Source organism: Elephantulus edwardii, unplaced genomic scaffold (genome assembly GCF_000299155.1).
Source record: "Elephantulus edwardii isolate Elephantulus edwardi_28Jun2011 unplaced genomic scaffold, EleEdw1.0 scaffold00044, whole genome shotgun sequence".
NCBI lineage: Eukaryota > Metazoa > Chordata > Mammalia > Macroscelidea > Macroscelididae > Elephantulus > Elephantulus edwardii.
The window spans coordinates 17,878,226-17,893,477 of record NW_006399794.1 but is presented as its reverse complement, the minus strand read 5'-3'; the positions used below and the strand labels follow the sequence as shown (position 1 = coordinate 17,893,477).

Sequence of the window (15,252 nt, the reverse complement as noted above, 5' to 3'; positions counted from 1 at the left end):
CTTCAGGTCCTCCTCAGTTTCAGCAAGCAGGGTTGTGTCATCTGCATAACGCAGGTTGTTGATAACTCTTCCACCAACCCTAATGCCACATTCCTCCTCACACAGCCCAGCGTCCCAGATGATCTGTTCTGCATACAGATTGAAAAGAGACTGAATAAGTTAACTAAAAAAATGCTCTCTAGCCTCTCTTATTATAGAATTTTTTTAAAAAAAATCTTATAATACGTGGCCTTCTGTGTCTGACTTTCTTCACTTAGCAAAATGTTTACAAAATCCATTCTTGGCAAAACATGAATTAGTACTTCATTCCTTTTTTATGACTGAATAATATTACATTGTATCTATATTATGCGAGTATGTACCTATTTTTTTTTTTAAAATATCAATGTATCGCTGGGTTGTCTCTCCTTTTTAAAGAAAAGAAGAGGGGACTACTGTGAATAATGCTGCCACGAGGAGAAGTTTTTGTGTGAACATGTGTTTTCAATTCTCTTGGCTAGACACCTAGATTATATGATAACTCTGTTCTTAACAATTTTGAGGAAATGCCTACCTATTTTCCAAAGCAGCTGCAACATTTTACATTTCTATCAGCAATAATGAGAGTTCTAATTTCTCCACATCATTGCCGACCCATTACTGTCTTTGCTCTTTATTATAACCATCCTAGTGTGTGTGAATGGGATCTCATTATGATTTTGATTTACATTTTCTTGTTGACTAGTGATGTCATGCATCATTTCAAGTGCTTATTGACCATTTGCTTATATTCTTTGAAGGAATGTTTATTAAAATCCTTTCCCTGTTTTTAATACTGAGGCATTTTTCTTTTGTCTTTTTGGTTTTGAGTTGTAATAGTTATTTATTCTGGATCTCAAACTCTTTTGTTGCCATTGAGTTAGAACTGACTCATAACAGACTCTCTAGCAGGTTTCTCTTATTATTATTTTAAATGATACAGATTTATTTACAAAGTTTGAATATATTGTTTTTCACATCTTATCTTTCTCATTTCCTTCACTCCCCCATTAAATTGTGCAATTCACTATGATTAACTCCCCCCCGCCCCCACACCACCCATCCTTATCCTTCTGCTTCTACTCTCCCTCCTCTTGAATTCTCATGTTCATTCTATGTTAATGGTTTGTTGTTTGGGTTTTTTTTTAAGGTGAAAAGTAAAGATACGTTTATTAGAAAGTTATATCCCATAGGTAGTGATCTTCTTCCTTGAAAAATATGGAAGAGAAGCCTATATTAATGATTTTACACAGTATTTGTCCTTATGCGATTGAGTTAGTTCACTCAGGATAATGCTTTCCAGTCCCTGGCAAGTTAGGTAGTAATTTACAAAGTCATTGTTTTGCATGCTGCATAGCATTTCATTATGTGAATGTACCATAATTTCTCAATTCATTTGATTGTGTTTGGACACCTGGGCTGTTTCCATATTCTTTTAATGGTGAATAATGCTGCTATGAACATTGGTGTACAAGTTTCTGTTTGTGCCTCAGTTCTCATTTTCTTGGGGTATATTCCAAGCAGTGGAATAGCTGGGTCATAAGGAATTTCTTTGTTCAGCTTTTTGACGAAGCGTCAAACTGCCTTCCAGAGCAGTTATACCATTTTACAGTCCCACCAACAATGTATAAGAGTTCCTGTCTCACCACATCCTCTCCAACATTTATTATTTGCTGCCCTGTTAAACTTTACCACTGCTACTGGGGTTAGATGGTATCTCATTGTGGTTTTGATTTGCATCTCTCTTATTGCCAGTGATTTTGAGCATTTCTTCATGTGTCTGTTGGCCATTCTATTACCTTCCTCTGTGAAAATTCTATCTTTTGTCCATTTTGTAATTGGGTTATCAGTCTTTTTCTTGTGGAGGCACAGGAGTATTCTGTAGACTTTTGTTATGAGACTATTGTCTGATATGGTATTGCCAAACGTTTGGTCCCAGTTGGTAGTTTTTCTTTTCACCCTGTTGGAAAAAGTTTTTTTATGTGCTCAGAAATTTAATCTTTAGAAGGCCCCAATCATCAATTTTATCCTCTTTCAGATTGTGCATTTCTGGCTGTCTTTGTCTAGCAGGTTTCTGAGTCTGTAAATTACATGGAAGGAGATTGCCTATCTTTCTCCCTCAGACTCACTGGTGGATTTGAACCACCCAAGTGGCACAACCTTTTGGTTTTCTGAACAACTCCTGGCAGACTATGTCACCATAGCTCCCTTTTATTCTGTATAGTAGACTCTTATGAGATATGTGATATCAATGGCTAGCCTTTTTACTTTTTTGTTAGTTACCTTTGAAACACAGCATTTTTTCATTTTATGAGGTACCACATGTATTCCCCCTCCCCTTTTGTTGCTTGTATTTTGGGTGTCATATCTAAGAAGATGTTGCCTCTTTCAAGATCATATAGGTTGACATCTTTATTTTCTTCTGTATGTTTTACACTTTGGCTTTTCTTTTTAGGTCTTTGGTCCATTTAGAGTTACCTTTTGTATATAGTGTGAGGTCGGGGTCCAACTTTATTCTTTTTCATGTAGATAGCCTGTTACCCTAATCCCAGGCTCAAACTTCCTAGTGTTTTACCTAGTCCTGTCCCAGGTCTGATCTCCAAGCTAGGCTCAGCCAGGATATTCAGTCCTGTCCCCCAGCTACTAGAGGACTAGGCCTCCCACTATGAGCCATGGTCTCAGGGGAAAAACATTCTTAAGCATTGAACAGCCATGATCTAAGACCAGATGAATTATGGGGTGACATGTAAGATCTCATCCGTGAATGGAAACAAGTTATTACAAAGACATAGGAGAAAGAAAAACCAAAATTGATGTTAGAAGACAGAAAAAGCTAAAAATGGATGTCCATGCAATTTGTAGCCTTCGAAAACCAATGGAAGGTCAGCTATGAGTCAGTTCCTACTTCACAGTAATAAGTCTGTCAGTCCTGTTACCTTTGACTCAAGTTGTTTCTGACTCAGGACAAGGCCATCAGGTAGGTGTCTAAGGTTGTAAATCTTTATGAGAGGAACCGACTCATCTTTCTTCTGTAGAGTAGATGGTAGATCTGAACTTCTGACATTTTGGGTTGGAATTCAACATTTTGTTTTCTTTTGCAAGAGAATAGAGTTGTTTCGGAGTGTGTGTGTGTGTGTGTGTGTGTGTGTGTGTGTGTTTTCCCCCTTGGCTTGCTTACAAGCATTCATGTACATTGTGTTTTATACAATAATTTGTGTACATTACATTGATCTATGTCCATTTTTCTATCTTCTCTTCAAGTCCTCATGGAATCTTTCTTATTCCTATACACCCCCCCCACTGCTATCCTAGTGATTTCCTCCCTTTCCCCTTCTTTTGCCCCCTGTTGTCCCTTCCCCTTTTGAACATTTGTTACATAACTTGCTCAGTTATCCCCCTATTCTCACAATAGTGGTCTTTTGCTATACTTAAACCTTATGTGACTGAGTTAGTTCATGCAGCATAATATGCTCCAGACTCTCGCATGTTATATAGTATTTTGTGAAATCATTGTTCCTCAGTGCTGCATAGTATTCTGTTGTATGACTGTACCACAATTTCTCAATCCAGTTGTTTATTGATGGACATTTGGGCTGTTTCCATTTTCTTGATATTGTGAATAATACTGTTACAAACACAGGTGTTCATTCATGTCTCAATCTTGTTTTCCTTGAGGTATATATATTCCTAGCAATGGAAAAGCTGAATCATCTGGGATTTTAATCTCTAGTTTCTTAAGGAAATGCCACAGTTTTCTGTATTAGTTGTACCGTTTTACAATCCCACCAGCAGTGCATAAGATTTCCAATCTCTCTGCATCCTCTCCAACGTTTATTGTTTGTTGTATTGTTGAACTTTGCTAATGCTGTTGGAGTGAGATGGTATCTCTTTGTTTTGATTTGCACATTTCTTTATGTGTTTGTTATCAATCCACTTGTTCTCCTCTTTGAAGAGTCTTTTCATATCTTTTGCTCATTTTGTGATTGCATCACTAGTCTTTTTCTTCTAAAGCCCTATATATAAACTTTAGTCATGAGATGCTTGTCTTAAATGTTACCAAATGTTTTCCCTAGTGTATGGGTTTCTTTTCACCCTATTGGAGAAAGTTTTTGACACAGGGATGTGATTTTAGAAAGTCCCATTTGTCAATTTTATCCTCTCCTGGTTGTGCACTTTTGGCTATGTTTGCAAGCCTGTTTATGCCATAAACTAGGGCTTTCTAAGTTTTCCCCATTTTATTTCTTATTATATTTATGGTTTGATGTTTTAGTTTGAGGTCTCTGATCCACTTTGAGTTGATTTTTCTGTTGAGTGTGAAACGTGGATCCTGTTTGTTTTGTGTAGGTAGATGCTCAGTTTTGCCAGCACCATTTATTAAAGAGGCTGTTGTTTCTCCTTTTAACTGGTCCCCCACCCCCCGTCAAGTATCAGTTGGCCATAGGTAGATGGATTGATTTCTGGGTTCTCAATTCTATTCCACTGATCTATGTGTCTGTTATTGTGCCAATACTGTGCTGTTTTTATTATTACAGCTGTGTAGTAGGATTTGAGATCAGAGAGTGAGATACTTCCTACTTCGTTTTTGCTTTTCAGAAGAGGTGTGCATATTTTGGGTCTCATTCCTTTCCAAATGAAACTAGAGATTACCGTTTCTATCTCCTGGAAGAATAAATTTGTTATCTGTATTGGGATTGCTTTGAACCTGTGGATTGCTTTTGGTAGGATTGTCATTTTCACAATGTCAAGTCTTCCTATCTATGGATGGGGCACATTTCCATCTTTAATTAGGTTTCCTTTTTTTGTGTGTGTGTGAGAAAAATTTTTATTTAGAATTTGCCCACTGGACCCAGTTTTGTTGTTGTTGTTGTTATGTGCCATCGAGTCGTTTGTGACTCATAGCAACCCTATGTACAAGAGCTCTAAACGCTGTTCTATTCTGTGCCAACCTAGCCATCTCAAACACACTTATTCCCACTGCTTCAGTCACAGAATCGATCCATCTCATTGAAGGTCTTCCTCTCCTTTGCCACCCCTCCACTCTGCCAAACATGATGTCTCTCTCCAAGGACCAGTCCCTCCTTGCAACATGCCCAAAATATGTCAGATGAAGCTTCAGAATCCTTGACTCCAACGAGCATTCTGGCTTCACCTTCTCCAGGACAAACCTGTTTGTTTTCCTAGCAGTCCATGGTATATTCAACACTCTTCTCCAGCACCAAAGCTCAAAGGCATCAATTCTCTTTCTATCAACCCTATTCACTGTCCAACTTTCTGATGCATAGCACATAATTGCGAAGACTATAGCCCAGATCAGGCGCACCTTAGTCTCCAGCCTGACATTGTTGCTCTTCAGTACTCTTGAGAGGTCCCTCACAGCTGACTTTCCCAATGCAATTCGTCTCTTGAATTCCTGGCTGCTGGTACCAAGAATGTTGATTGTGGAGCCAAGCAAACTAAAACTGTTAACTATCTCAATCTCTTCACCATCCATACTGATGCTGCCACTTGGCCCAGTGGTGAGAATCTTTGTTTTCTTGATGTTGAGCTTCAATTGATATAGGAGTCTGCAGTCCTTGACCTTCTCTGCAGCATGCGCTTCAGGTCCTCCTCAGTTCCAGCAAGTAGGATTGTGTCATCTGCATAATGCAGGTTGTTGATGACTCTTCCACCAATCCTGACGCCACATTCCTCTTCGTACAGCCCAGCATCTTGGATGATCTGTTATGTATACAGATTGAAAAGGTATGGACACAGAATACATCCCTGATGGACCCCCGTCTAGATTTTGAACAATGTAGTGTCTCCTTGCTCTGTTCTGATGACTGCCTCTTGGTCCAAGTATAGGTTTCTCATTAGCACAATCAAATGTTCTGGGATTCCCATTCTTCTCAGAGTCAGCCACAGCTTGTTGTGATCCACACAGTCAAAAACCTTTGCATAGTCAATGAAACAGATAGACATTCTTCTGGTATTCTTTGCTTTCTGCCAAGATCCATCTAATATTAGCTATAATATCCCTAGTACCACAACCACAGTTTAGATGATCCCAATTTTGTTGGCAACATCCAAAGTGTCATAGTCAGGAGCAAGTTGAACATAGGCCTTCTTCTCTCCATCAGGCCTAATCCTTAGCCACATCAGTGTCATAGAGCTTCTTTACAGCTTGTTTAATTTGGTGCTTGTTGGCCTTGACATCCACAATGAACACAAGTGTCTTGTAATCTTCTATCTTCTTCATGGTTGACTCAGTGGTCAGGGGAAATTTGATGATGGCATAGTGGTCAAGCTTGTTTCTCCTGAGGGCGCTCTTCCGGGGGTATTTGGGCTGCCTTCAGAGTCCCAGCGTCTTAGGCAGCCAGAAGGTAGGTGACGAATGGATCTTCTTTTTTTTTGGCTGTGGATGCCTTTCAGGACCGCCTTCTTGACCTTTAATGCCTTTGCTTTAGCTTCAGTTTTGGGAGGGCAGAGGCTTCCTTCTTCGCTTTCGGCACCATCTTCATAGAAAGCTTTAATTGGGTTTCTTATAGTAGAGTTTTGTAGTTTCCTTTGTGTCTTTATTACATTTATTCTTAAGTATTTCATCTTGTGGTTGGTATAAATGGTATTTTTCCCCCTAGTTTCCTTTTCTGTGCTTTATTTGTTGTTATATTGAAAGTCAACTGACTTTTCTATGTTAATCTTGCAACCTGCCACCTTAGTTGACTTACTAGATCTTAGTTGGTCTAGTAGGCCCAACAGGTTTTTTGTTGAGTCTTTGGGATTTTCTGTGTACATTATCATATCCTCTGCATATAGCAACAATTTTACCACCACGTTGCCAATTTGGATGTCTCTTATTTTCTTCTCTTGCCCTATTGACCTAATTAGAACTACTAGTACAATATTTAACAGGAGTGGTGTTAATGGGCAGTATTGCTGGTCCCAGTTTGCAAGAGGAATGGCTTTAGTCTCTCCTATTGAGAATTATGCTGGCTTTTGGTTTTGTGTATATACTTTTCACTATGTTAAGGAAATTATCCTCTATTCCTATTTTGCTGAGTGTTTTAATCAGGAAGATGTTAGATGTTGTCAAAGGCCTTTTCTGCATCAATTGGTAGGACCATGTGGTTCTTGTTCTTTGCTTTTGTTAATGTCATGAATTACATTAATGTTTTTCTTAATGTTAAGCCATCCCTGCATTCCTATTATGAATCCCACTTAGTCATGATCAATTTATGTATGTTCTGTTGAATTCTATTGATCAGGAGATTTGCTTCTATGCTCATGAGGCATACTTGTCTATAGGTTTTGTTTGTTTGTTTTCTTCCTATCTTTCTTTGCCTGGTTTTGGTGTAAGGGTTATGCTTGCTTTATAGAATGACTCTTGTGGTCCTTCTTTTTCTATTATATGAAATAATTTAAGCAGAATTGGTGATGGTTCATCTCTGAATGTTTGATAGAATTCACTTGTGAAGCTGTCTGGACCAGGACATTTTTAGGGAGGAGTAGGGTAGTGCTTTTATGATCTGCTCAATTTCTTCTTTGTGATTCATCTGGTTCTGTTGTGATGTCACCTCTTTCATTTCTTATTCAAGTTATTTGCGTCTTTTCCTTTGCTACGTTTGCCAATCATTTTAGTAACCTTTTTGAAGAAATAGCTCCTGTTTTTGTTGATGATTTCAATTGTTTTTCTGATTTCTACCCCACTGATTTCAGCCTCTATCTTTATAGCTTCCTTTTTTCTAGAGGTTGTGGGATTTGTTTATTGTTATTTTTCTATTTGTTGGATGTGTTGAGCTAAATACTTTATTTTGCTCCTTTCTTGTCTTTTTATATGTTTAGTTATTGCTATGAACTTACCTCTTAGAACTGCCTTAGTTGTATCCCAGAGGTTTTAATATGATATATTTTCATTATCAGTCGTTTCCAGGAACTTTTTCTTTTCTTTTTTTTCTTCTATACCCCAGTAGTGCTCAAGCAAAGTGTTATTTAGTTTCCACATGGGTGTTCTTTTTTCTTTTATCCTCTTCTTGCTAATTTCAAGCTTTATGGCATTGAGTGGTCTGAGAAGACTCATTGTATTATTTTAGTATTTTCTACTTTGTTGAGGTTTGCATTGTGTCCTAATATGTGGTCAATTCTGGAAAATATACCATGTACACTTGAGAAGAAAGTAAATTGAGATTTTGTTGGTTGAAGTATCCAGACTATGTCTATGTGGTCAAGTTGGCTGATTGTATAGTTCTTCTGTGTCTTTTTTAGTTTCTTTTGAGTTGACCTGTCCTTTGGTGAGAGAACACTTCGGGGTTTTTTTATTATTTTTTAAGGATTGTGAGTCCTGATTTGTAACACATTGCCTTAGAGACCCTCTTCTGCTCATGCCTCATGGGCCTCATGACACACCTATGTACAACTGATTGGCTCAGGACGGAGTCACCTGACCAGAGCTGTCCAATCAAAACTCCTCTCCTGGGAATTTGGAATTGGGCCATTCCACTAGGGAGTGGAATACTGAGCTGAGAGGCAGAGTAGAAACAGAATTGAAGTGAGAGTCACATGCAAGCCAAACGGATGGAAGAGAAAAAAAGCCCTGAGTAAGCAGAGGGCCGGTTCACAGAAAGAGAATGGAGCAGCCGCAAAGAGAGCAGCGCAGCCCAGAGAACATGCTGCCCCAGAGGGAGTGGTGGGGAGAGAGCGCATCCGCCTGAGAATCTGATGGCTTCCCCGTTCCTGGCTCCAGCCCCTATGCGTCCTGCCTGCGCATCCTTCCCGTGAGATTTCCCCCTCTTTACTGTACCCCCATCCTTTTTCTTAAACTACCTTGGGTCCTACTGCTCTTTTGTGGGAGATCCAGCCTTGGCATTTAGAATTAGGCTTGTGGGGTACAGATAGGAAATTAGGAGAAGAAACCTAGTTTTCCCTATAGTTTGTGAAGTTTGGGGATGGCCACGATCTTGGGCATTTATTCTTGCCCTTTGAAGTGGACAGGCAGATAGATGCCATAGAGGCCATCTGTGTGGTATTGCCGTTGTGGACGCTCCAGGGGGTGTTTCTTTCTTTCTTTCTTTTTTTTGAGAGTGCTGGGGCTGAGGATGCCATAGGAGTTGCTTCAAACAGGGTCTCTGCTGTGCGATCAAGTGGAAAGGACATGAATTCTGGAGATAGGGAGAGTCCATTGCACTTTGCTGAGCATCTGTTTCCTCATCTCTGAAATGGGATTGTTTTGGAAAAAACACTTAGAGGCATGGCTAGGGTATAACAAGCTTCCAGGGATTGTAGCAGCTGCTGTTGTTTGAGGAAGCCATCAGCATCCTTCGCTTCCTGAAAGAGGTGGTGCCGGTATGGTTGAGTGAGGGGTAGGTCACCCCCATTGCTGACCATGCTTCCTGTCACCCATCCTATCCTTCTCATCTCCCTCACTCTACCTTTCATCTCCTCTTCCTCTGTTCCCCTCTCTTGACCTCACTTCCCCTTGTTTCTGTCATGCCTGATACTGTTTTAAAAACACCTTTTGGAAGGCAGTGAGCTATTGGAAAGAACACAGCTACAGGAGGCAGGGAGACACAATTGGGTCTGATTCCTGACTTGGCCTCTTGCTAGGTTTGTGTCACTGGCCAAATCACTGCCACTGTCTGAGCCTCAAGTTAATTGTTGTAAATGGGCATTACAATATCTACTTTACAGTGTGTTATGAGAATAAGGTACTCAATGAAACCTAGTTCTTTCTCCTGTCCTTCCAGCCTTGCCCACAGTCTTCTCTTGTGATTAGGATGCCCTTGCCCCTCTCAGGGGTCTCTGGAATGCCTTCTCCTCTGGCCTGCTGTCTGCTTTCTCTCAGATTTGGGGCTCTCGGGGGATGTGGGGGCTTGTGGCTTCTGGGAACAGCTGGGGTCCCTGCGGCCTGTGCTACTTCTGCCACTTCCTCTGTGAGTCCAGCCCCAGCTGGTCCAAACCGTGTGATCTTTTTTTTTTCTCACTTTAGCAATTATCACACTCCAGCTGACTGTGGTATCTTCACACCCCAAACTGATAAATATTTATGAGATGAGCCCAGGGCTTCTTGAGGAGGTTGGAACGGATGTGCCAGGCCCTTCTTTGCAGGCGAAGCTCAGGTCCACAGTGGCCCCTTGGGGCCCCAGAATAAAGGGTTAAGACTGATGGGGGCAATGCCACCTCCTTGTTCTTCTCAGAGGAGCAGCCTAGCTAGGCCACCCTGGTGGGCCTCCCCTGCCTTGCCCACCTGGAGGCCTGCTGATCTGCTCCTGGGGAAGGATCCAGGCGCCATGGGTCCCCCTCAGCCTCATATGGTCTCTGCTCCATCTCTCTGTCCCTCTCTATTTGTGACTGTTTATCTCTCCTCCTCCTTGTTACTGTTTCCGCGTTAGTTCCATCTTTTCTTTTCACACTTCAGGGCTGGAGTCCAATCTTCCCCTCTTTCTATCTTTCCTCTCTCTTCCAATATCTTCTCTCAAATCTGGTCTGTCTTCCACTCCTTTCCTTCCCAATGGTTAATCTGAGAAATTCAGGACTAGATGACCCACGATAGGTGGTAAGGGGGCTTTCGGTTCCCAGACCCAGCTACAGACCAAGGGCAGGAGGAGCTACTGGAAGCTCCAGACGGCAGAGCGAGGACGTTGTGGGAGTTGAGAACTTGCCTCTGTCCAGCTCCATGTTCCATGCTTTGCTGTATGTCCACAGGCATACACTCTCCCCTTCCTGGACCTCAATTTCTCACTTAAATAAGACAGTGGGTTCTTTGTTCATTCAACCATCAGTGAATATATTGTCCAAGGGAGGTTGGGGAGCCACTTCTCTGGCCACCAGCCTGTGAACCAATTCTGCCAGCCCCAACCTAGGCCACCTACCAGGATACTCAGGCCACCTGACCCCAAATCTCAGCAAGAGCCAGACAAGTGGTAATGAATGTGTGTGGACAAGAGCAATCGGAAATAGGGTCTGGCTCTCTTATCTACTCAGGCACAAATGACTGTGCCTGTTGAGCTTGATATTTACCTCACTGAGCCTTGGAGTCCTCTCTTGGATGATGGGATATTATTCAGGGAGTTGAGGGGGATAAATGTGCTGATGTCGCCATGTACCTAGCATGTGATCCAGTCCAGGAGAGGATAGGATTAGCATGGAGAGGCATCTGGGATCTCCAAGATGAATAAGGCTAACAGGAACCCTGCCTTCATGGCAGAAAGAAGATTTCAATAATCACACATGAGATTGATTACACAGCAGGAGCTAACAAATCCCCCAACCACCTAGCCACACTCTCTCTCAATATGCACTTAAAACATGTATGTGTCTAGTGCAGAAGTCCTGGTGGTACAGTGGTTTAAGGATTGGGCAGATAACCAAAAGGTGTGTGATATGAACCCACCGGTGAGAGGTTCAAATCCACTCCTTGGGGAAAAAGATGAGACAGTCAGTTTTTTATTTATAAATCCTAAAGATTGTGAGCCCTGGGTAGGGGAAACGTTGCAGTCTCAGAATGATGGGGTTGGGTAAGCAGATATCAGAGAGAAGTGTCCCAGGCAGAGATGACTGCTAGGGCAAAGGCCCAGGGATCAGAACCCCCCTGTTATTCCTGAGGAACAGCAAGGAGACAGCTGGGGCTGGGCAGTGAGAGAGAGTAGTAAGAGGTCACACCAAGAGGGAGCGGAGGTCAAGACTCTCTGTGTGTGCTGGGAGGATTTGTGCAAAGGAGTGACATGAGCCAGTTCAGATTTTGAAGCCATCTGCTGAATGTGTGATCATCAGTCTGCAGGGGGCACTGTTGCCATAGTGGACGTGGTAAGATCTGATTCTAGGCAGGATGGTACCTGTGAGCCCTTGGCGCAGAATGACCTGCCAGAACCTTCCTCCTGGGCAGGATATGCTAACCCTGGCCTTCTCTTCTTCTCTCTTCAGAGTGTTCAAGAAGGCGAGCCCAAATGGAAAGGTGAGTATGTAAAAACCATAGCCTAGTCCTCCCTGGCCCTGAGCAGTTGTATCTCTCTTGGCACAGCTGAGGATGGTGTCACCACTGACCATCTTCATTGCTGCCCTCTGAGCTGCATGTACAGCTCTGACCTTAGGAGCCATCCCCGCTCCCAGCCAGCCATCTCAGAAACTTGCCATCAGAGAGAGAACAGGAGGTACCAAGCCCCAGGCCCTAGGGGAGACCATCTAACCTGACCCGTTCTTGTAGAGAGACTCAGCGTGACAAATCCATCACAAGCCGAGGACCTCAGGGACCCCATTTCCCTGGTGTAAACCACCCTGTGAGCCTCTTGTATGAGCCTGGGGCCCCAGTTATCCAGGGCAGCTCCCAGTGGCTGCCCCCTTTTCCTGATTTCCATGGGCCCCAGGCTCCTCCCTGCCCTCCTCTCAGTTACTGACATCATTCCTTGCCAGGTCCGGGCCGAGCCCAGTGGGGATTGGGTTAGGTTGTGCTGAGATGGATAAGGCACCGCTGAAGCTACTCACAGCCAAGTGAGGAGACAGACACAGACACGGATCATTTTAATATGAAGCAGTGAGTGAGAGATCAAGGGAGACCAGGGCTGTAAGAGCGAACAGAGGGGCCTGCCCGAGCCTGGTGGTCAAGGACAGCATTTCCCAGCAAGACAGAGTAAGAAGGGGCTTAAAGGGCTCTGGAGACACAATGGTTAAGTGCTTGGCTGCAAACGGAAAGGTTGGTGGTTCAGACCCACCCAGTGGCTCTGTGGTAGGAAGATCTGTTTGCTTCCATAAAGATTGCAGCCCAGAAAACCCCGCGAAGATGCAGGGTCACTAGGAGGGTAGTGAATGGACTTGGTCCCCAACAACAAGACCCCCAAGTCCCAAACGAGTCAATCTCAGAGTGCCAGGAGGAAGGCAGAGGCATCTGGCAGCTGATTTGGGGAAGCTGCAAGGAGTGTAATGGAGAATCTTGCGGCTGAGTTTAGGAGCTTTGATTCCCGACCTGGTTTGGCAGTTGGTACCACGGGTGCCTCCATAGCCCCGTCTGTGCCCACAGCAGACCACACCAGTCAGCCATGTCATGCCTTCCTACCCAGCTGAATTTCATCTTAGCTTGCTTCTCAGCCCAGGCCTCCAGGCAGCTCCTACCAATCGATCAGGGTTGGCACTTGGAATGAAACCCATTTGTCATCCTTACCTCTCTGGGCACTGAGGAACCATTAAAGTTTTAGAGGGGAGCAGCGTGATTAGATTTGCATTTTCAAGGATGGCCAGTCCACTAAGAGAAAAACTGATCCAGCATGGGTGAGGCTGCAGGCAGCCAACTATGGTGGGGGCTGGTGTAATAATCCGGGCAAAAGTGGCTGTGGGCTGGCAGAGCCGCGTTGGACTCGTGAAATATGATAGAGGTAGAGGCTTCGGGATTTAGGGACTGTCAAGGGAGCAGGGAGCATTTAGGATGACACTTTGAGGGGCTGGGGTTCTACATACGGAGTTCTCTTCTAAAGTATGGCTGCTGAGGGGGCACTGGCTTTCTGATCTCTCACTGCCTCAGGAAATAGGTCCTCAGGACTTTCTCATGTAAGTGGGTCCCCAGCAGTCTACAGGGCGGACAAGGACTTACTGAGCACAGAGTGTAGTGTTCAGAACACCTCGAGTTCTCAGTGCCCCTGGCCTGTCCTATGTTCCCTTCTGTCTCTGATCCTCTAAGCAACTCAGCCAACTTTGCTCTGTCTTCCATGGTGTTCAGCATGAAGATCGTGTCCTTCAGCTCTCCAGGCCTAAGTGTACCCGTCTCTAAAATGAACACAATAACAGCTCCTACATAGGGTTTTGGGAAGAATGGATGGTTTGACCTTTTTTAAAAAAAATTTATCATTTTTTTGTGTGTACCATCAAATCAGATCTGACTGGTACAGGAGGAGATTATCTCTCCTTCTCCAGCAGAGCATCTGGTGGATTCAAACTGCACACCTCTGGAACTGCAGTGCAGCTTCTTGCCACTAGGCCATCAGAGCTTGCCACTTTTAACTTTTCTTAAGGGTTAGTTAGTGTGTGGGTGGGTTAGGTTTAAGCCTAGGCCAGGATTTAGATGAAGACTATATCTGAGGTCTAGGAGTTTAAGGGATCATTTGCAGGGCTCCCTCTAGGTCCAGGCTTCTCAGGGAATTGTCGTTCAAGCTTCCAGGCAATAATGCCCACTGTGCCTCTCCTCCCCAGCTCACCGTCTATCTGGGAAAGCGGGATTTTGTGGACCACATTGACCTCGTGGACCCAGTGGGTGAGTCTCTGCAGGGAAGAGGGCAGGGTTGGGGTGGGCAGCGCTGGCCAGGTCCCTTGCATGAAAGGACATACAGATGTGGCCCAGGAATGGCTCCCGGGTCCCCAGGGGGCCCAAGTGGCAGTACTGGAGCAAGGGAGGGCTTGCAGCTTCATTCAGCAATCATTTACTGAAAGAGCTACTTTGTCATTCAACTGGAGACAGTGGGAGAGGAAATTGTAGGAAGACATCTAGACAATGGTGATGAGGAGGACAATGAGAATGATGGCTGTAGCTGTAGCCTTTTGTATGGCTAATTATAGTCCATGGAGACCCTGACTGCCCAAACAGGTTAGCTCTTCAATCACTAGCCGAAAGACTGGAAGTTTGAATCCACCCGGTGGTGCTTTGGGAGACAAGCCTGGTGAGGGACTTCTGGAAGGGGGATGCTACTGAGCACACATGGGCCCACTGTGAATCGGAATCAACTCAACAGCAACTATCCTAGTTGGGTTGTCTAGGGAAGCAGAACTTAGTGAGATGTCTGTATTTATCTTTCTCTACTTATATGGTTGGATAGGATGGATGGATAGATAGATAGATAGATAGATAGATAGATAGATAAAGATTTACTCAAGGAAATGACTCACAAAGTTGTGGGAGCTAGCAAGTCCCAAATCCATAGATCAGGTGGCAGGCTAGAACCTTTACATCCCAGGAACCTGAGGTCAGAGAAGGAACAGATTGCAGGGTTTAGAGCCCGCCCACAAGCCATCTGTGTTTTTGAGGCAGATCATACCACATGGAAACTCCTCTAACCGATTGGTTGATTGGTTATTACATTCGATCATGACATTGCATGACTAAGCAGCAACCAGTTTAGTGGCTGGTCAAAGCACTGACAATGTAGCCAAGTAAATGCAAACTATTAGCCATCACATCAGCTATCAATGCTATGTGCCAGACCCCAGATGGGATGTCCTTAGGTGCTATAAAAGTTATGGAAGGACATATATCAAACACTCAAAGAATACAACTGTCAACCA

The 15,252-nt window shown here is 43.6% G+C and overlaps 1 protein-coding gene across 1 annotated transcript in view; it reads left to right on the top strand.

The window, feature by feature from the left end:
- The window catches only part of ARRB1 (arrestin, beta 1), a 110,742-nt gene that overhangs the window by 73,657 nt on the left and 21,833 nt on the right, over positions 1–15,252 (top strand). Inside the window, exons 2-3 of the mRNA XM_006885584.1 lie at positions 11,914–11,944; positions 14,167–14,227. Of these exons, the coding sequence (XP_006885646.1) occupies positions 11,914–11,944; positions 14,167–14,227 (92 nt within the window). The remainder of the gene's footprint in view (positions 1–11,913; positions 11,945–14,166; positions 14,228–15,252) is intronic.